Source organism: Mesitornis unicolor, unplaced genomic scaffold, assembly GCF_000695765.1.
Source record: "Mesitornis unicolor isolate BGI_N332 unplaced genomic scaffold, ASM69576v1 scaffold3173, whole genome shotgun sequence".
Classification (NCBI taxonomy): domain Eukaryota; kingdom Metazoa; phylum Chordata; class Aves; order Mesitornithiformes; family Mesitornithidae; genus Mesitornis; species Mesitornis unicolor.
In genome coordinates, this window is record NW_010172441.1 from 18021 (window position 1) to 40072 (window position 22052).

General features: G+C 40.5%; 1 protein-coding gene across 1 annotated transcript in view; it reads right to left on the reverse strand.

The window, feature by feature from the left end:
• Positions 1 to 344: 344 nt before the first annotated feature.
• Positions 345 to 22052, reverse strand: part of LOC104537468 (inositol 1,4,5-trisphosphate receptor type 2-like) — a gene marked incomplete at both ends in the record, with an annotated part of 55432 nt that continues 33724 nt past the window's right edge. Inside the window, 9 exons of the mRNA XM_010180362.1 lie at positions 345 to 505; positions 1785 to 1950; positions 3961 to 4088; positions 8546 to 8638; positions 10666 to 10861; positions 13028 to 13192; positions 14526 to 14701; positions 17579 to 17704; positions 20334 to 20526. Of these exons, the coding sequence (XP_010178664.1) occupies positions 345 to 505; positions 1785 to 1950; positions 3961 to 4088; positions 8546 to 8638; positions 10666 to 10861; positions 13028 to 13192; positions 14526 to 14701; positions 17579 to 17704; positions 20334 to 20526 (1404 nt within the window). The remainder of the gene's footprint in view (positions 506 to 1784; positions 1951 to 3960; positions 4089 to 8545; positions 8639 to 10665; positions 10862 to 13027; positions 13193 to 14525; positions 14702 to 17578; positions 17705 to 20333; positions 20527 to 22052) is intronic.

Below are 22052 nucleotides of genomic sequence, written 5' to 3' on the forward strand. Positions count from 1 at the left end.
GTTATTTTTCTGGACAGCAGCCCAGAGATACTGGACAAAGCCGGAGCAGCAGCAGATGTTACGATGCATGCTCTTCTGCCCCTGGTTTGGCTAATGAGGCAGCAGAGCCCACAGAGCATGACAGCACGAACGCCAAACCAGAGACTGTGGCCTGTGCCTTCATCTTTTTCATTATGTTTAAGACCAGGCTTTGTTGCAGACTGTCTAAGACACGTGAAAAGATCTTTAAAAATACAGATCGATGCCTCCTATTGTTCGGAGAGAGAGGAAAAAAAAGATATCCTCTGCTCTAGCTGCAAGGAGCATCTCTCAGTTGCATAAAGCACGTGCCCAAATTGACTCACCACAATCATTTGTGCCACATAGCTCTCCGGGCCGGTGTATTCAGTTGGATCTTTAACTTTGACAAGAACTATAAAGTACAAATAATGCCACATGTTGTGTTCTGACTTTATATGCTCCTCAAATGAAACAGTCTTGTTATCAAATTTGTCTCTCTCCAGTCCTGCAAAAAGACATGAACATAACGCAAAAAAATAAACTTCAACATAAAAATACAGAAATCTGTTAAATATGCTAGAGAAAGGAACCTAATTTAAAGGACCACAAATTTGCAGGATCTTAATTTAAAAGCTATAACTGCATACAGTAACTGTCAGGCAAGAAATAGCAGGCCAGAAGGCATTCCTGACAGAATTCTGTCAGCGCAGCATTTATTCTCTTTTGTGATACTTCCTCTTAATAACAATAACAATATAATAAATATGTTACAGTTTTACAGTGCCATCTATGCTGAGGGCTATAAAGTGCTTTACAAGTGTTGGCTCGGATTCTTTCTAAATGTATACTGGTAAGCACACAGCGTGCAGTCCAGGTCCTGATCTTGCAAAGATTAATGCACATGTTTAGCATCAAGCATGTGAATAGTCCCACTTAAGCTGCAGTGGGATTGTTTGTGCGCTTAAACCTAGCAGCGAGGGTGAGTCTCTGCAGCTTTGTAGTCACGCAGTCTTTACAGAGCTATAGTCATAAGAATTTTTAATTTTTTTTCTCTAACGGGTCAAATCTCTGAAGACGAATACCACACTGAGGAAGGACGGGATTCACAAATGTTTCCCTCAGTGCTACAGCTTTCCTCCCTGGGTCTCGCATGGAGCTTTCCACAGACACTAAAGCTGTTGTGCTCTGCACAACGTTCATCCCTGTCAGTACAACCACGGAAACAACACCCAGCCTAGAAAAAAGAAGGTTTTTCTAACGTCCCCTAGGAGAATGAAGGTCTGCCCCTCTTTGTGAGTGCACCTCAAAACGAACACAAGTTATCTGTGCGTTTTGTGAGGAAGATTTTAATTTAATTCTTTCGTTCCCTGTTTCATATCACCTTCTGAAACAGGCTAATTTTGCTGTTGTTATCCTTCTGGAATGCACCGTGCTGTGAAATAGCAAGCTGTACTTTCATCTGCATCACGCGTTGTGAAATAAAGTCAGCAGCTGCACCATCTCTATTAGTCATGATGATGCGAGTGTAAGACACGGCTCTTCTTCCTCAGATCCTGGGTGGAGAATGTGAAGCCACCTCTTAGCAAAGCTAGCTTTTAACTCCTAAACAAAATTGTTTTCCTACTGAGAGTATAAATAGAATAAATTTGGAACCAAACTCTGACATTTTTATAGACTTTCCTTGTAGAATATAACCACCCCTTAGTTTCATGCGTAATATATTGAGGAATAGCTCATTTTATTCCTTTATTCATCAAATGTCTCAATAGCTCAGTAACACCTACCACAGATGAAACAGGTTGTCTTTAGTATTTCCTCCTTTTTCTGCTTTTCACTCCTGAGATCAGCAAATGTATCAATGATGACTCCAAAGATTAGGTTTAGAACAATAATTATGACAATGAAGTAAAACAGAAGATCATAAACAACTCGCGCCGCAAACAAGGGCTCCTGAAACAAGATTGCAGTAAGTTATAAAAATAGCACACTTCTGAAATATTAAACATTTTCACATTAGCTCAAGCAAAGCTACACATCTTTTTGTATGCCAAATTCTGTTAGCCTTACTCACATAAATGGAGAGAGACTATCTATGTGACTAAGCAAGGAAGTTTGGCATCATGTGCTCTTACTGCTTCGGGAATCCTGTTGTCCTTTACGTTGCTTCACATAGCAGGAAGAAGAGACCAGCGTGTGTACCGGATGCAGTGTAGATGCATTAGTGTACTGCTCGATTGAAGATAATTACCTTGCCAGTACGAAAACAAGGAGATGCAGTTTCTAGTACCCACTGAGAGCAATGATAGCTCCTTTTAATACTGCCTTGTGGCATACAGGGATAGGCTTAGGGTATGACTTTGTGTAATACTTTAGACCAACGCCAAGTTTGCACACTGAACAACTGGAAACTAGGAGAGCACACTGGTGCGACGCCAAGGCCAGGCTACTGTACTCTGAGCCCAAGCAGGGCATGTCAATGGTTTTAGCACTGTGCTAATGCAGTCATATGGCTGTAAGCTGGCTCAGAGTGGGCAGACCAAGCTCGTGTCTTCTGGGAACATGACAGGCACATGCATGCACACACACTTACACCCACACATGCACCCATACACTTTTTATGCCAGGGAAGGTTTAGATTGGATATTAGGAAAAATTTCTTTACTGAAAGAGTGGTCAAGCACTGAAACAGGCTGGCCAGGGAACTGGTGGAGTCACCATCCCTGGAGGTGTTCAAAAAATGTGTGGATGTGGCACTTCGGGACATGGTTTAGCAGGCATGGTGTTGTTGACGGTTTGACCTGATGATCTTTGAGGTCTCTTCCAACCTTAATGATTCTGTGATTCTATGAAATGCTCATATTCCCCATTTCATCACACTCTTGTTTTTATATCTTTACTTTCCTTCTTGCAAAGGCTGGACTGGACTGCCATTGACACCTCTAAAAATAGCTAAGTTTTTCTGTGGTAAACAAGAGACAACACTCAGTGCAAGGAGGAGGAACATAAAACCCAAGACCTTTTCTTCATCATGATAATGAATTGAAAGTCACTTATTTTCTCAGTTTTTTACACGTTCATTGGGATAATAGTACTACGCTTTGAGAAGAGCTTTAATGTAGTTAGCATTAAATAACTGCTAATTGGCAAGGGTCATTTTCAAAGTCTCTGTTTACAGACTTCATCGGCATGGACTACAGTTCCTGTAGAACCTCCGAGATAGGACCTAGGTTCTGACTACTAGCACAAGGAGGTCTTCCATCCAGATCTAAGTTACTTGTCTCTGGACTCTTGCAAGCCCTGCTGAGATCCTACTTGTAAATTTAATCCTTGTGTTATGGTGTGCATCACCAAGCAAAGTGCTGCTAGATTGCCTTGGTTTTGAACCTAAATAAAAGTGCACAAAAGCACCCAAATATTATGAGTAGTCCTTAAATGAATTGAATTGTAGAGGAAATTTCTGGAAGAGGACATATACCATGATATATGAAATTCTGTTTTGACTTTGATGTTAGTTGAGTACAAGCAAACAATAGGACCTATTCCAGGGCAGATGCCATGCTGAATTTCAGCTAAAAATACACCTTATGTATTACAGTGAAGAGTCTTGACACATACTTATCAATCAATCCCTTTCAAAAGTCTGCATTTATAATTCTTAGTGTAACAGAAGAGTGATCTAACCCAGCAACACTTCTTAGCAGTGCTCAGAAGGTTACAATATGCTTCAGTTTTCCAAAAGGGGTAAACTACTACCTAGAGTTCTTTTCTTCAAGTATCATCATCACACCAAGCTTAGCTCTTCTCATTAAATATTCCATCTGGGATGTAAAAATTACATGGATAAATCAACTGTGTGACATTAGAGGAGACTACATACAAATATATATAACCTCCAGAAATTGACTTTGGCTTTCATGAGATGCACAGGGAGTAACGCATTTCCTCAGCCAAAACACTCACATCTTTGGAAGGCTTTCTGAGCACGTCTCCCACACCACCACCATTTCGCAGGCCTTGGTTTAATACAGTCACAATGCACATGAGCAAGGTGTCACAGGTCCTTTCTATTCCATCCTCCTCCTCTTCACCTGCTAACAGGAGACACACAGCTTTAGGAACCACAGCATCAAGTAATTACTCATCAAAGTCACAACTCCATATTAGAGAAAGCAACTGCAATACACATCTGCTTTTCATATTCTTCAGCTAGAATTTCACTGATGATCTCTGTCCATTTGCACACTGCTGCTGGTGACATATTTAGGTGCACCAGGCATAATTACCCTGAAAATCCCAAGCAGTTTTCCCAACAGAAACTCTATTCATGATCCAGAGTGGCCATCTCTATTCACAGGAGTACCCATTTTCCTTGCAAGTACTCCCACTGGTTTCAGTATGACTGCTTTTTTAGCGGGCCCCTTAAGCGTGCAGCTGACACATACAGGAGAAGCAGTATAAACACAGAATTAGAAGCACATTTGTAAAAGGATTGTCTTCCTGTGAAATCATTCCTCTACCTACTCATGTACAAGCCAGGTCATGTTAGCATTTCAAATCAATAAGGAGAGGCTGGCTTTTATATGAGTAAATCTGTCCACGATCTTTCCACTAGCACACGTGCCCAGGCGCAGGTCTGATATACATTAAATGAAAGACTCTGCCTGACCTCGGCTTGAAAACTTGGATTCTATTCTTATCTCTGCTGCAGAGCTGCCACGTGGTTTTGGCCAAGCCACAGAGGGTACTATTGTGCAGGAGATATTTGAACGTGCAGAGGAGCTGGGCTGGAACACCAGTCCCCAGGGGAACTCCGTCTGCCCCAGCCAGAATTCCTCCCACCATGCACTCACCCCCATGCTGTGGCTGCATCAACAGCCTTCTTTTGAAAAGCCCTGCTTGAGTTGTTCCCTGTGTCCTGCTGGCTTGCACGGAAGGGTCAGGACTGTGACTGCCGTTTCTCCTGCCTTCCCTTCTCTTTAGGGATACGTTTGCTTAAGTGGTGAAGGCGGTGATTCTCACTTGGTTTGCTTTGTGCACTTATTGTAACATAGTTTAATAAATAACAACATCCTGATGAGATAGTTAACTGAAACAGCGTATTTAACAGCCTCAAACCACCACATCTGGGGCACTGAGGTAGACTTTGATAAACTGAATTAACTGAAAGCACTCCCATTACAGACAAGCAATTTGGATTTAAAACATGGCTTCCCAAATCATGATGTGTGCATCACGATTGGCATTTGTGGAATAGAGCTGCCTTTGTCACCATTGCTTTTGCTATGTAAGTAAATTAAATGAGAGAGAACTCCTGATTTAAGGAACTCTGAGTAAAAAGAAAAGCAAAAATAGACATCAGGATAGACTTCCCTGTAAAACTATACTGTTCTTACAGACACTACTACCACCAATAACTCCAGATTTTAAAAAAAAAAGCTTAAATATTGAAATTGAAACTGAAAGGACTGAAACAATAAAACCTTTTTTTCTCTGCCACATCTGGAAACTTTTTACTAGCACTGTGATCTTAGTCATACCAATTAATCTCCTCTGCTTTTGTACCCTGCCTTTAATTCCTCCTATCCAAAAATTACTCTTACCAATTTTTTTGCTGCTAATATCTGTGCTTGAGAAAATGACCGTCCACAAGATAAATCAAAAACCTTTATACAAGCCACAACTTCTATTTCATTTTGGTAATTACAGAACAGGATTTTCAATGTTCACCAGACCAGATTCAGGTGCCGGAAACAGCAGATGGTCAGATTCTGGTGAAAGGCAAGGATAAACCAGGGCTACAAACTGGAAAATGCAACAGCAGAGAGAGTGATCTGCTAGAAACTCCAACTCATAACTCTCCATGTCCACCAAGGTGCAAATTCACAGCAAGCCCATGCTTAAGAAAGTGCACAAGGTACCACTTATCAGCTGACAAGCATGTCTTACAACACAGACAATCAGCATCCCATATTGCACCCAGAAGAGCAAGTTCAGGTTGCTCTTTGCCAGAGAATTAGGCAGCAAACTGCCCGACGTTGGCAGAAAACCCCACTGCAGTAATGTAGTCTCTGGGGAGTGTGCAGACACCAGTACATCTATTCTGTTTCCACTCGCAGATGTGGAGCATCAGTAGCTACCTTCAATCTGGGAGCCACATAACCCTACTGGCACATATTCTGCCCAGCTGGGTTGCCCTGGTGGATGCTCAGCATAGCCCAGACTCAGCCCCTGTCGGCACAGACTATGCCCATACTACCAAAAGGAGTGGATCTGTAGAGTGAATTGTTGCTAAGGACCCACTATTGACACTAATTGAGGTTCAGGGGGTTTTACTTGCAACCAGCTCGAGCCTGGTGAGTGGCCTATTAGTGGCTAGACAGCATTAGGTAGGCTGTCTTCTGACTAAGTTTAATTCAAAGGTAGTGGAGGTTAAGCACTAAGACCACCCCATAATATTAATCACAGGGCAGTAAGTGGGATGACAGGAAGATTTAGTTCAAAAATCCTCATCTGATGGCCCACAGCTACCTCGCTTCTGGGCCTGATCTCCAACACAAGAACAGGCAGGGGAGACACATGAGTGCCCATGTGGACCTAGCTGAACCTGCACAGAGCAGCACCAGGCTTGGGAGTTGAATCAGTCTTTGAAAATGTCCCCTTTAACAGACAGACATCCGTACACAGGTGTTTATGGGCTACAGAGCACAAAGAGCCACGTACTGTAGGATGTGAAGTTCCTTTAAGTGATTAAGCACTTCACCAGGCAAAGACTTGAGTGATATGGAAATGCCATTGGAGTTAAGAGTGGGAGACTCTGAGGGAGACGATACAAAATATTTTCCTGCTGAAGTGCAGCAGTGAGGAAGCAGGATACAGACAGGGGATGCTTTCTGAGAAGAGCAGACTGGCTCCCAGTTAACTCTCTCACCAGCATGAGCAACAACTGAGCACATGCTCAACCAGTGAAACTCAAGAAGCTGAGTCTCATAAGAACAAATGATTAGCAGCGATCTGATCTGAAAAGCAACATATTTATGTCTCCACTCTGGACCTGAGATGCCATTGACAGCATTTTTGTTTCCCACAGACAGCTGTGGACTTCTTCATGCTGCTACAGCATGAATCCCACCAAATCTCAGGCCTTTGAATTCCACTGCACTCATGTTTTTGCCAGAACGGAGATCTGTCCCAGGAGAAGACAGAAGGCAGAGCACTACTTTTTGACAGGTGATTCACTGGCTAAGATGAGCAAGACTCTTCTTGTTGAATGTTGTTTTTTTAATGTTACTGGAAAAATAAAACTTATCCAAGATTAAGTGAGGGTGAACTTAGATGTTTTGTATAGCCCCCCCTTTCATTCTTGTTTAATTTTAAAGAAACTGTATCCAAACAATAAGAAATGCGAGATTTCTACTGTTTAAAGAGCTTGGCAAAAGCTACACTGCGTCTCTTTTGACTGATTGATTACCCTGTGAAGGCAGCAGCTTTGCCAATAGCTCTTAGGCTGTTTTCTCTATCTAGTCAGACAGCTTCCCATGTTGTTTATGAGGCTTGTTTACACACCAGCTGGGGAGAAAAAGCCTACTTTTATAGCCCTATCCCTGAAACCCTTGATCCTAAAAACTCAAAATTTAATAGTGGAAGAATAAAGCATGTGAAACAGTGTTATAATGGAACACAGGATAGGAGGGGACCACTTACATCCTCAGTTTCAGTCCCTAGCAACCACAGGCAACTGTGGCAGTAAATATTTGAAGCCTGTAGACCATCCACTGTGCACACACCCACACTGCAGGGGCCACAAGAGACTAAAACAAACTTAACATCTGTAGTGAAAGACCAACCACCACCACGAGACTGTGCCACAGGAAGCGAGAGGAAGTAGCACCACCATCAAAGGTCCCTGTCCAGCAATCCACTTGGCCAATAAAACTCTCAAGTGGCCCTGTAGCCTCAAACTATAGAAGAGGGCAAAGCACTGTCAGCTTGATCCACGAAAAATTCCTTTCTGACCCAGTATCTGGTAACTAGTATCTGGTAACTGCCCTAGAAGTACACACAGTAACATGATCCTGAATCTGGGCTCCTAGGTCTTCCGGCTACACTACAACCTTGGCCTAGATGCATGTAGAAAGCGTACACAAAATCTTGCTGATATATGCTATGCCATTAACGTCAACTTACGTGTCTCTAAAGGGATGTAATAGTGGCTCAGTGTGTGCAGGTGAGTATGCTGCAGATAAGCAGCAAGCTTTTCCTCTCAGCAAAGCCAGCTGGAAAGAAGGAACCTGTGCGTTCAAGCATAATGATTCAGCAAGCTTTCAATAACAAAATTAATGTCAGTGCAATTGGAAATCAGGTGTGGGAAGCACTCCCATTAAAGGCAAGTTGCCAACTAAGCTCCAACCAAGCCTTGCGGAAGTGGAGCACTTCCGACTTACAACAATGATCATCACTTTTCACATTAGCAAAAGCCTCTGCAATAATATCACACAAATCCCTCAGTGCTAATTGACCTTCACTTTGGGGGAACTTTTGCACTAACCTGGGTTAATAATAGGGATGCTTGTTGAGCAGTTCTCTTTTGCACAGGCTCCCATCATTGACGTGAGGGTTGTAGTGGGAACTTCACCAATACCTGTGGAAAAAGCAGGATATTGACAAAAAGATAGTAGATTGATGCAAACTTTTAAATAATTATTTTCTAGAAATGAATCATTGATTTGAAAAGTTGAGAAGAAAAAGCAGAACAAATTATACCACCAAATCCTCCTTCCTCAAACAGCCTGCCTCAACAGCTCAAAGCAATCACAAGGAACAAAAACACAGTTTTATATTTACTGTATATCACAGCTATTCCCATTTCATCTCCTGAAATTAATGAATCTACATCAAATGCTGCAACTTCTGGTTAGAACCAAATATATTCAAAGCAAGAAACAACTGTCAGATATGAAAATAATGTCAGTTTTAAAACCATTAGATAAATTATTCACAAAAGCTGACAAGAAGGACACCAAGTTGATGTTCAGTTATCCTGAGTGTAGAATATTTAAGAGTTTTCAAGGATTATAACACAGTTTGGTACTCATTTGTAAATATGTATAGGCTTGTGTAAAACACTAATTTAACATTCCCAAAGTGGGTAAACGTGTACATCAGCTTGATTTTATCAAACCAATTTTATCTTGTGTATATTCAACATTTTTCTGCATTTCAATTCAGAGATACAAAAAGGTTTAAGGAGGAAAAAAATGAAGGCAAAATCATACAACCAAAGCAACAGTCTAAGACAATGTGTGTAACAGAAAACATACACCCTGACTTTCTCTTTGTGCTACTTTATAAAGAAAAAATTTAAAGCACTTGTCTTGGAATGTGTTATGTTTCATCAGTATATAATCAGCATATTTTCTTCATGAGCTTTTAATCAGGAATGGCAATGTATAACGTCAGTAAGAATACAACCCCACCACAAAAATCTGCCTAGAACCCAACAGAAGAAACACAAACACACAGGTACTACTGGACCAGATCATCCATGCGTTCTTCTACAATGGCCACAATTATCTGTCAAAATAAAACTTCAGATTGTAAGTTTTGCCCAAAAATGAATGGTAATTTGAATAAAAATCAACTTAGCCAGTGGCAAAAAAGGAAATCTGTCGGGTTCCTTTTTTTCCTATCAGAGCAGCTATATGAGTGCACCATGAGCATGAGTCTTGAATGAGCTCTGCCTTGTTTGTGTCCTTTTAGGTCCTGAAATAAAAAATGCAGGAAAAGGCTGGCAGACACTGAGTGTACACAGTCTGGAGTGGATCTCACCAGTCGTTCTGTGCTTGTGTACAGGTCTGAAGAGCTCAGCATTGGGGAAAATCACGCTGCTGTGAATTTAATCACAAGCTATTCTCAGGTATTTCTATGCAGACAGTTACTTCTCTGCCCATGCTCCCAGCAGGTTGGCTGGCAGCGTCCACAAAGATCTCAGCAGACCAGACCTGGCTTTTTTTCTAGCCAAGCAAGTCTATAACTCTCTATCCACACTGGTAAAATCTCTCAGCCCAGAAAGCTGAAATCCTGGCCTTTTAAAAACCAGTTAAAAACCTCCCAATGATTTACTGAAGCCAGGAATATACACTAACAGCGATGTTTGTGAAATACAGATTGAATTTAAAAGATGCTCCAGGAAATCTCCTATCAGCAGAAGTGAGGATTCTGTAATATATTTTTACTGGATGAAGCTTAAAAAGTAATCAAATGAATCCATCTACTGAACATGTTAAGATCACATGCCTCACGCAGTACATAGAAAATAATATGAGCTGCTTTTAAGGTGGGTAGAGAACCAACAGAATCCACTTGGAGTTGCTCTTCCAAATGCTTAGGAAATGCAGATTTATTTTTTTTATATTAGTATGAGTTAGAAATGAAAACATAATAAATCAAGTGTGAGCATTAGATTTTAGTATTTCAACAGATAACCTAGTCTAAAACAACCCTACACATCAGATTTTACCCAGAGACTTAACTTAGTTCCACAGCATACAGTTAGTTCTGCTCCTACAGATACAACTAAAAAAAATAAATTTCCTTAGAGGAAAGTTAGATTAGACAGATAGAAAATGTACATGTTGGAAGCAAATTTTAATACAAAAAAAAAAATACCTGCAACAGGAGTCCTGATTTTCAATCTGTCAACCTCCATGATAAAGTCATCTTTCAAGAAGAGGAACCCAATGATGGAGAAGAGATAAACTAGGATGAGCGCTAGCACTGCAGTGAGGATAATGGAGCGACCATTCCGGGTAACACTTTTTATCACATTTAGCAAAGTCTCTTCTCTGTACACCAGATCAAACAGCTGGGAAAAGCAGAGAGTAGAGGAAAAATGAATACAAATGAGGCAATATACAGATGCTACACAGGAAAACAATCTAAACTACTGAAACATACATCTAGTCATGTTCTAAATTCTCAGCTTCATAAACACACAATTCACATTGATTTCAGTGGGAGCTGGGCACACTTATAGGAGGAGAAAATCTAGCACAGAACTTTAAAGTTTAAAATAGATTAGAGCAAAAGCCAAAGCCACAAATTATATATCATATGTGAGCCTTATCTAGATGCAGGTAATGGTTACCAACAAGATCTATTGTTTCCCCATGTTCAAAACCAGGCTAAATTAAAATTAAAAAACAGTGCCTTCATACTATGGATCTACACCTACAAATTAGTTTTTCATGTTATCTACTATGCAATAAACATGCATGGGCTGCAACTCAAAAATGCACTAATGTATGCAAGTAATTACATGTCCGTAAACCATTTCTTGGTGCTCATGGCATCATTTAAAAGTCACTTAGACGTACAAGGATCAGACCCATCTCTTTTTAGGACAAAATTAAATTCATTACACTGTTTGCATAAAACTAGAAACTTCTTCTTTACCTTGTACTACATGCCTTCCTGGTATTTAAATTTAAAGAAAAGTATACATTAAGATAGTACTGCTTTAAATGTCAGAGGCCTAAAATAGCAATTAAACGTGCTAAGAGCTTTTCAAGGAGCTATAGCTTTTTTTCCTCTTACAAATCTATTGATGTTCTGTAGTGCTTTGGACCTTATCTATAATGTATGTATTTCCACTTCAAAACACTCAGATTACAGATATAAAGTGACACACTATGATTTATCAAAATGGTCCAAGACGAAGGTATTAGTCACAATTCACAAGAATTGAAAGGATTAATAACAACAGAAGAGGGAAGACAGTTACCATTCGTTTCATACGAGACAAAGCTTAAAAAGAGGAACAAATATCTGAGTTTACAGTATTACCACTACAAAGTGAACACCTGGAAGTAACTTGGAAATGTGGACAATCATAACATCCATGAATCATGGATCATATTTGTCAATAGCAGTCACTGAAAATAGTACGTACATAAAACGTTTCTTAAACTACTTCGCACTTTGGGAAGTATTTTAAGGTAGAGATCACCTTACTCACTGAAGGAATAACAGATAACCTGTTGTACACATTTTTTATGGTAGGCATCAATTAGCAGGAGAGTTACATCCATCTGAAAAAAGGTCCTGCAGCTACGGCCACAAAATCTTGGTTCCTTTGAAATCTGCCCAAACTTGGAAGCTACCTTTAATGTCAAGTTCTGAACAACCTGACTTCAACAGAAGCTCTGCCAGAGTAAGGACTGAACCCCTCAAAATTTTAGTGTGTGTAACACACCTCTGTGAAATGCTGGGAGCCCACTGCTATTCAGGAAGCTGAGAAAAACATGACAACAGGAAAGTGAACCCATGCAAATGACCACAGTTCAGTCAGTCTCCCAGCAAGTTTCACACACTCCAGTATAAAGCGAAAGGACTAGAAAACAAGAGCAGTGAAACACCTTTTACTGCTATTCAGCGTGAAGGGAGCAGTTAGCTGAGTTTAGCATAATTTTGTATGATTCATTTTCATTGCACCTGTATGGTATTATAAAAAGGCATTCCATCTGGGTAATGGCAACAAAAGAAAATGAAAGCAGGATACATTTAAAGCGGTAACTCTTCTTGCTACACCAGAGGCATGCCATACCTATTTCCCAAGGATTTTTTTTTTTTTTTTTAATTAGGGCTGCAAGATGAACTGAGGAAAGGGATTAATTGGTATAGGTATTATGCACACGCCAGACAGCTCCTGCCCCATAGAGATTATGACTTACACAAGATACAGGAACAACGTACACATAATATATGTACGCTGGGGAAAGGTGGGAGAAAGGCTGTATGATGATTGTCTGAAAAGAAAGGGGCAAGTTTTCAATTCTAAAAGAGATAAAATAAGTCCTAACAGAAACAGGTTCTAATGAAAACAGCAGCTCCTAAGGGGTAGCAGCACAACGGCATGCTAAAAATACACATGATTTGGCTTGATTGTCAGGAAGAAATTGAAGACAGCTGCATGGTTAACGGTATTTTCTATTTTTGCAAAGTTTTCCCCTCCACAGAAGCACATACTTACCAGGAAACTATAGAAGAACTCATGCACGCAGAGGCCCAGCATGCAGACCAGGACATATGCGACGTGATAGAGGAAAGCCATGTCCATGATGACCGCTCTGTAGCCACGGGTAAAAGTTCCACGGTTCCCAACAAAGCTCACCAGAAACACTATCTTGTTACAAAGCTGGGGGGGGGGGAAACAAAGGCTAGGTTCATTCCACTAGAAAAATACTGTTATTTATTGTTTGCATTTCTGTAGTGTGCAAAAAGTCTAAATAGGTTGCTTTGACTAAATGTGCAGCATCAAGATAGCTGGAGTCAAAAGAGAGAAACCCAGCTCCCAAGGTACACCAGGAGTGAGCCTCTGAGAGTACGTGGAAATACATCACCCTGCTAACACTGCACTGTGCCTCATTACATTGTGATTTATTTCTATAACGTTAGTAAGGAGGCAGGGTGGGATTAATGTCATAAGGCATTAAAAAAACAACTGAGGAGTGAATTCCTAACAATTTTGAGTTTAGACCCAAGACCATGTAAGAGCAGCTGGGCATGCTACTACAAAGAAAAAGATAGTAACGCAACAGAAAGTATGTGGGGTGTGTGTGAGATCGACCATTTCCTTCAGATCAAGTTTTTCAGTACAAAAACCTAAAAAAAAATACTGGGGCCATTTTTGAAGTACAGCGTTTAAGCAACAGCATCAGATTCAACATTGCTCCTGAGCTTTGCCCACATGGGAACAGCAGTGCAGAAGTAAATACAAAAGGGGCTAACCTCATCAGTTCGGTAGTCCAGGACAAGTAATGAGGACTCAACATGTTTTTTTCTTTCACAGATTTGACATAGGCAAGCACTGCTTACTTGCCTTTACCTTCGACTATATGTCTGGGTAGTTTTAAGTATATGAAATTCTCACAGAACTGGTGGCAAATAGACCAACACTTTGCTACCTGGTGCTAAGGTGAATTAGAGCTGTAGCAGTCAGGCAGAAATCTAAATGGACGACTTGTGAGCAGCAGTGTATATCTTACCAAGCTCTGAAAACATGCAAACTTATTCATGTCTAAGTTAAGGGATCTGGAAAATGGCTGAGAGAATTTTTAATTTTGAAAACTTTTTTCTTCTCAAAAATACATTTAACCTCACAGGAACATCTCACAAATTTGGGTCAATTTTGCTGAGCATATTAGTAGAGAAGATTATTCTTTTAACATGAGAAACTGTAAATTTGATTCACCTTATTCAGCAATATTTCTTTGAATTTCACTTTGTTTTTATTTTTAAAATATTTGCATATGCACAAAACCAAAACAGCTTTTTTTCTTAGCTTTCCACTTTGCTGATACTGCTGTTTCAGGGTGACTGGAAAGGATTTATTGTTTTGGCTTAACCAGTGAACCAGAAAAAGAAGTTCTTTGCACAGCTCCAATAAAGGGCTTTTTTTAAAATAAGAGACCCTTAATATCTCCACTTCTGCTGAAAGGGAAATTCTGCTTGCTTTTTAAAGTACTTACATTAGCAGCACCAAGAAGTATCAAGGTTGGACCGAGACCTATAGTATATATAGACCTGAGAATAACAGACACCAAAAAGGGTCGAATACCAACAGGCTTGGAGATGAAAAACAGCATTGCCGTACAAAACGCCACTGCTATCCAAAGGAGGAGGGAAAACAATGGAGAGAGCGTGCCTGTATAGAGGAGAAAGGGAGATTTGAGAAAGGCATCTTTGGAGAACCCATTTTTCACCAAGAAACAGATCCGAAAGATCAATTCCTTTGCCAATACAGCTAACAAAAAGCGTGATTCATGCATCACAACTGCTGACCACAACTTGCCCTAATTGCAGCAAGAGCTATTATCATAGTATTGTTGATTTCTGCACAGGTAATAATATGAGCAGCTAATTGAATTTCCATTCAGATCCAAGGAGCTCTCAGAGATGAAGCAGTTTACCCTTCTCCTGGAGCCAGCTACTAATCAGCTCCCTTCTGCAGGGATCATTAGGGCTGCTCCAGTCTAATTCCACAATTGCTCAGCTACAGAAATAGCCGTTCCTTGGGGTGGCGCAGCAAGCGGCACCGTGCTGCAGAGTCACGTTTCAATCCCCAACGGCACCAAAGCGCCCTGGTTTTAGAAAAGTAGCTTTCTTCCGAAGGGCTGCAAGTGTTCAGTGGGGAGCCTCCACCTCTGCACAGGAGGCAAGGCACTTGCCACAGCAGGAGGCAGCCACAGGGACTTTGGCAGGAACAGGCAGCATCTGCATTGCCGAGAGCGGCTGAATAGCTGTGCCTTGCTCCCGGGGAAGCAGTGGGTCCCTCATCTTGCTGAGCTCCCACGGGCATGTGAGCCACTGCCTTCAGAGTCGGTCTCTTTGCTGCTGTGCAAGATGCTGGCTCCAGGCTCTCCCTGAGTTTTGAGCGATGCCCCTGCTTTCCCTCTCTCCTCTGCTTAAAGCCCTGGAAACGCACCGTGTTGCTGTGATATAAAAAGCACATTCAGATCTTCGGGCACTGTCACACTCATACACTGACTTCTATTGTTATCAGACGAACCAAGAGGTCAGTGATGGGGGAGAAGGGAATAGAAAATTTAGCTAGACTCACAATGAAAATCATGCTATCTCTTTGGCAACAGATACACAGCTGTGCAGCATCGGTGGGATTAGAAAACAATGAGATGAGGCCCTGGCCGCAACATTCAGATGGCATCTGAACTTTTCCAAAGTTCAGGACTGTTTATATCCTTGGCAGGAGGTTCAAGGTCGGCTCTGTCTGACAGTTTCTTCGCCAACAAGATCTGGAAACTTTTAATGGGTCCTAAAAAATAACTTCCAAGTGAAACTTAAAGGTGAGACCAAAGCACTACGGGTTTCTTTAACAAATAATTTTTCCTACTTCCCTAATGCAGGTCCAACTATTTCAACACTGCAGGACCCATGCTGGTAACGTGTGCAGACATATGCACAGAAGGCAAGAAGTCCTCACCTGGAGTACGCTTTTGCTTATGTCATATGGTGTAAGAACTACAGAAACCAACTGAAAGGTGACATTCTTGGGATGATTAGATCAGCCCAGGCACCTCAGACATCTGAGGGGATTTACGGTAAGGTAAAATTTAAGGTAAATTTTTCCCCCTTTTACCTTTAAGGTAAAGGGGGAAAATGGGAGAAGATCTCCGGCTGTGACATTACGTTTTGGTGGAGCAGGAGGCTGGAACTAAGGAGGCTGCCCCATCACCTGCTAATCCCATTTGGCCACACCTGTTGTTTATTGCTCAGGAATCGCTTTTGTTTTTATAAGCAATAGGAACTGGAATCCTGAAATGCGCCATCACTGAAATCACTGGATTACTGGGGCCACTTAAACTAATACTGTATAAATCTGCAGCTCAAAGTAAGTATTAATACCTACTGATTGCAGACCACAGGATTTCTGTAAGTATAGATTAGCTAAAATTTTGTAGTTTATAAGATTTCTTTTTAATTCTTTATTTCTTTTCTTACCCTGTATAGGCTCTATGATGTGTGCACTCCAAGTGACTCTTCAGTTTACAAACAGGAAAGCACTAAGTGCAAATGCTTCCCTTTCACACAGCCCTGCAAAGTTTCCCTCACAAGGCTGCCGAGATGCCAGTGCAGAGACCTGCAGAGACCACCCCGTTGGGTGAAAGGGCAACGTGGTCTCCATGCCAGTATACCTTAATCTGCTGCCTTTCTGTTTAGCCAGCCACCAGGAATGTTTGCTGCTGCCAGCTCTGGTGTTTGTGAAAAGCACATGCATCTACTAGAAGCTGGATGGCTTCCACCAGCCCAGTTCACATGCCATCAGACAGAGGTGACTTTCAGTCACATTACTGGCTGGACTGGACACAAATCAAAGACCCAGAGGTGAATGGCTCTGCTCGCATTACCAGTATTCTGAACTGTTTAGTCTCCTTTATCCCAATTAAGCCTGTTTTGGATTCAAAGAGGCCTCTCGCTAGTCTGCTGCATTTATTTAATGAAATCTATTATTTGCTATATTTCCTGTGACATGTGATGAAGCCGAGACAGAAAAATAGATTTTAAGCATATTTTTATATAATGCCTTTTAGTTATGTCCTTTTATCCCAATAAACAAAATAGTCAGAACTCAACAAGCTAGTTTTCAATCATTCTGTACCATATGTTTTTAAGAATGCAAGTCATTCATATTGGTCAGTTTTAAACAATATCAGTCCCTCTGCTGCCAGAAACCTATTTTTTTAGCTCAGAAACTATAACTGAATGTGCGTAACAATACACTGCAATATGGTAATATTAGAAAAAATAGAAAAAAGAAAAAGAATTAGCTCAGATCATCTAGATAATCTTCAGTTCAGCAGTTACGTTCTGTCCATTTTAATTCACAATACATGGGACATGTGACACACAGAAGACGAACTACTACATTTCAGACAACATCTGGTACTGACTTAGAAGACGCTAAATGGCTTCTGCAGAAATGAGCATAACTCAAGGTGCAGTGTTACCTTAGAACTGAAAGCATCTGAAATTAAAAGGAAAAATAAAAACAAGATCCACTTGCCTTCATCTCCATCATCTCCAAAAGGGTAGAAGAGAGCAACTGCTAAGTTGATGAATACAGCAAGGTTGAAGGAAATGCTCCCCCAGAGAGAGATATGTCTGGAGAACCAAAACAGGGGTGGATTATCTAGAAAGGGCAGAAGAACAGCAGTTAATGAAATGAAAGCAGGTAGGAACTCAATCAGTAATGGCCTCAAGGGAATTAACAAAAATACAGATGCGTGAAGAAAATTGAAGAAAATATGCATAGTTTTAAAATTAACTAAAATAGACAAATATTAAACATAGGATAGTCATAAAACATAGTTTCAAGCAGGGCCTTTAATCCAAATATCCCAATAGAGTATATCACATATGAAAATTTTGCTTCTGCAAAGATTTTAGGACTAGATTTTTTGTGAAGGAGTCTATTTACCTGTCTCTGAAACTGTAGTCTCTGTGCATGGAAACACGAAGTCATGCAAGGAAATAGATTTCAGCACCCTGCATCCCAGTCAACCAGAAGACCCAGAACAGGTCATCCAAGTGACTCATTTGGACCACGTACACTGATGACATTATTCAAAGAACGATGAAATAGGCAAAGTTGCAAAATGGCAGTATTTTCCCAACCTCCATCAAACTAAGTACATTTTGATCTACTTTGGGGAGCAGGTGAAATTTGGTCTGGCTGGGGTTTGGTTTTGTGCGAGCTGATTACTTCCTGCACGATCCTCAGACATCCAAGGTAATCTGCTGATAAACAGGTACTTTGTACTCCTGCTTAAAAGGACTCGGATGAAGCAGGACCTCCATATGTGAACTGCTGTACAAATACACAGGACCAGTCTATCTCCCAAAGAACTTATAACCCAGTTAGAAAAGACTAAGAAGGGAAATAGGGCAAAATGGGGTTAAGATTTTTTGTCCACAGTCACATAAATTATTCAGCAAAAAGGCTAGGAACAGGACCAGAGGGTACTAAGTCCCAGGCAAGCGCTTCATATTATATGACTGCACTACAATATGTTTAAATGAACATTTAAAACAAGATTATATTGCAATGGTGTAAAAAAATTTCTAGCCAGTGAGATTTATTTGGAGACAATATATTCCTATTAATTAGATTTTAAAGTACTGAGAGCCTGCTGCAAATATGCAGGACATATTCTTGACTTGCCTGCACCCAGCTAACTTTATTATAAACAGTAGACTTCTTCGACTGCATATGACTGTCTCAGGCTTTAGTCTAAATAGACTTTAATTGTGATTAGGTAAATATTCAGATTTCATTGTAATATCCTTATGCTGTTGCCTGCTGAGATTTAAGCATTTGTAGCCATCGCAAATGACATGTGTCAATTTAAGCAATGCAGGCTGCATGCTAACAGACACTTGGCTGAAGAATGAACCGAGCCTTCAAGGTGTATTAACTTTTCAAATAAAAACAAAAACGACACATGAAAACTTGTGGGCCATTCCACTGATGAAAGAAATTGAGGAATTTCTGTTCTGAATAAAAATAAACCAGTTTTCTTTGCTTATAGCATTAGGCAAGTCTGGTCTTTGTAAGTGTGGGGTTGGGCTCTTTTATTTGTGTTTCTTAAGCAAAGAACACAGATATGATTTTGTTAATAATTTTTCTACAATATAGCGAGTGTTATTCCGACATAGACTGTTCAGATAGGGAGTTATTCTGGAATCATCTGGTTTTCAACTTCTGCTCTGGTCAGTTTGTCAGTACAGACAAGTTCTCACAGTGCCATCAAGGGAAGCAGATCTGGGCCAATAGGATTCACAATGAAAACTTCTTACTGCCTCTGAAAATTATAGCCTGGGAATTAACATTTATAAAACTGCAACCAACATTCATGTTTCCATCATGTTAAGGATGCATTAAACCATATTGCTTTGACTATCCAAACTCCCTGCTGCTCTGACCATAGATCCTATTCTTCCTTCCTAACCAATAGCACAATGCCGCTGTGAGCTCTTAAACAGCTGACATCTGCCATCCCAGCAGCATCTGCATTTTAGTAGTGACCAAACTGGTCATTCTCGTGTGCTTTTATATATACACATATAAAAAAATAAACCTTTCTTCATTATCCCTCAAGGCTACCGTAGGTGCTTAATTAGTCTGCAGCCTTGATTCGCTGCTCCAAAAGCAAAAGGGCAGAGTTGACAGTGGCTATGCCTCTTCCACTACCACGGGAAATGTATCAGCATGGGCTCACAGACTGGGACACACTGCAGCCTGGTCAAGCAAGGCTGATGTGAACTGGCAGAGAGGAACCAAATCCACGGGAGCCAGGCAGATTTAAAGCAGCTGAGTTTCTGGTGAGAGATGTTTTTAAGTGTCTGACATTTACAAGTTTTTTTATGGTCTTTTAGCAATCTGCAAACCTCAAATATGCAGCTACACATGATTTTGTTAAATATTAGGGGCCTTGGCTTAATTAGGTGCAACTCTATTGAGTTTAGTAGAACTACACCCAGTTCATCCCTCAATTTAGCTTTTGGAGTCCAAAACATCATCTTGAATACATTACTTATATTACTAACTGCTCCGCATTATACCTCCTTTATGGTGGCATGGAAGTGTCTCAGCTGACCTGTACACTGCCAACCTACACTCTCAAGCCCTCAACAGTTTTACCAAATGTTGCACTATTGGAGTGAACAGAGAAAAGTCTATTATTAAAATGAAAGTATCTGAAGGCTTAAAAGAAGGATTTTAGCATAATTAAGCAATTTTTTGAAATTGCAATACTTACTCCTAATTTTCTTTTGCCATTTCATCTCGTTGTACAGATCCTCTGTTTGTTGGAAAAAGTCATTGACTTTGCTCCCTTGTTCATCTCTCTCTGTCGTATTGAATACCCGACTTTTGGATTCCCGAGTGAGGAATTCACAAATATTGGGGACAGGGAAGACAATCTGTTCCATCGTTCTATCATGGCGAACAATCTATAAATAAAATGCACATTTTTTTTTCAGGAACAGTGACTTTCCAACCATTTTATAATATCTTTTCTTGTTCATAGCTCCCTTTTTATCTATAAAATTAATGCATAAATTATTTGAACATTACCATGAAGTTGAAACATTCAATCCTAAAACAAAGTAAAACTGCTTTTCTATTTTCAAAAGCCTACTTGAAAATAAGGTGGCAAATTTATGTCTCGAGCAAAACCTAGGCCCGAACTTCCCCCAAACAGAAAATATGTTCTAATTCAGAATCTTCAATTTTGCAATAGATTGAAATGAATCTCTCCCAGTGAACAGTGCAGAAGTTCAGGGGCTTTCTGCTCAGATTACGAAACTCTTTTCTCACCTTGAGTCTATTTCTATGACGAGATAAGTTGTAAAGGTGATCGTGCAAAAATAGCACCTTGTTACTCAGACAGCATCCATATCTTGTCAGTCTTTATCTTCTTACTTGGCAAAAACCAAGGTTTTTCATTGTTTGTATTTCAGGCACTACCGAGTTATTGGTGAGTGAGCTAGATTTTATTCCATCTCACCACACTCTCATCAAAATTGTTTCCTTATTCTGATCACAGACTCTGCATTACTAAAAATACAGAAATGGGGAGAAAACTCAGCTTGACTCTTAGCCCCATGTTTCTGTACAGCCACCAGTGAAATAAAAAACCCCCACTATTTGACTTTCAAATCAAGCAAATGAGATATACTCTGGTACCGGGAAGCTATATCTGAAATGTCAAACAAGTCTAGGACTTCTTTCAGAGAAAGACCAGTGAATACCCATTTGATAAAGCATCAATGCTGAGTTAAGCTTCAATTTTCCAATCACAGTCCTGTATTAAAGAATCCTCCCTTCTTTCTGATAATTCCTATTTATTATGTGAAAATACTAAAAAAACCCAGCTGTCTTAAGTCTTTTTAGGAGTAACATAGTCAAGTATATTTGCACTGGAGATGAAGGATAATTATGCTTGAGTCTGCCATGGGCATGTGCATTACGTGAAATCTGAGCAGGCAATTTTGAAGTGTCCTAAGTAAATAGCTGTGTCTCAGGCCAGCAGTTGTGCAATGGGACTATCTGACCAGCAGCTAACCTGGTAGGGTGAGTGAAAGAAGCTCACAGCACATCTTCAGTTCTGTCAGGGACTCAAAGAAAGAAGTAAGCTGCATGTGCTGCTCTGCAGAATGACATCTGAAAAGCCTCCCAGAGAACAGAGGCCTCCATATCGGCTCAAGGAACAGGCTTTGCAGTCATGATGTTGTAGGAGATTTCAGAAACTACACCAGAAAGAGGCTATTTGCCACAAAAAAGTAGACCACAGTGCTTTTTTAATGCCTAAATTTACAACCTACTGAGATAACTCAATTGACAGTTGCTAAAAGATACCTCAGGAACACCCAAAGTATTAAAATATGTTAAGAGGAGCACTGAGCTGCCCTCTGGACAACCACAGCCATGGAGCTTCCATCTATCCTGTGGAGGGATAAAGTGATCAGTTTCAGGC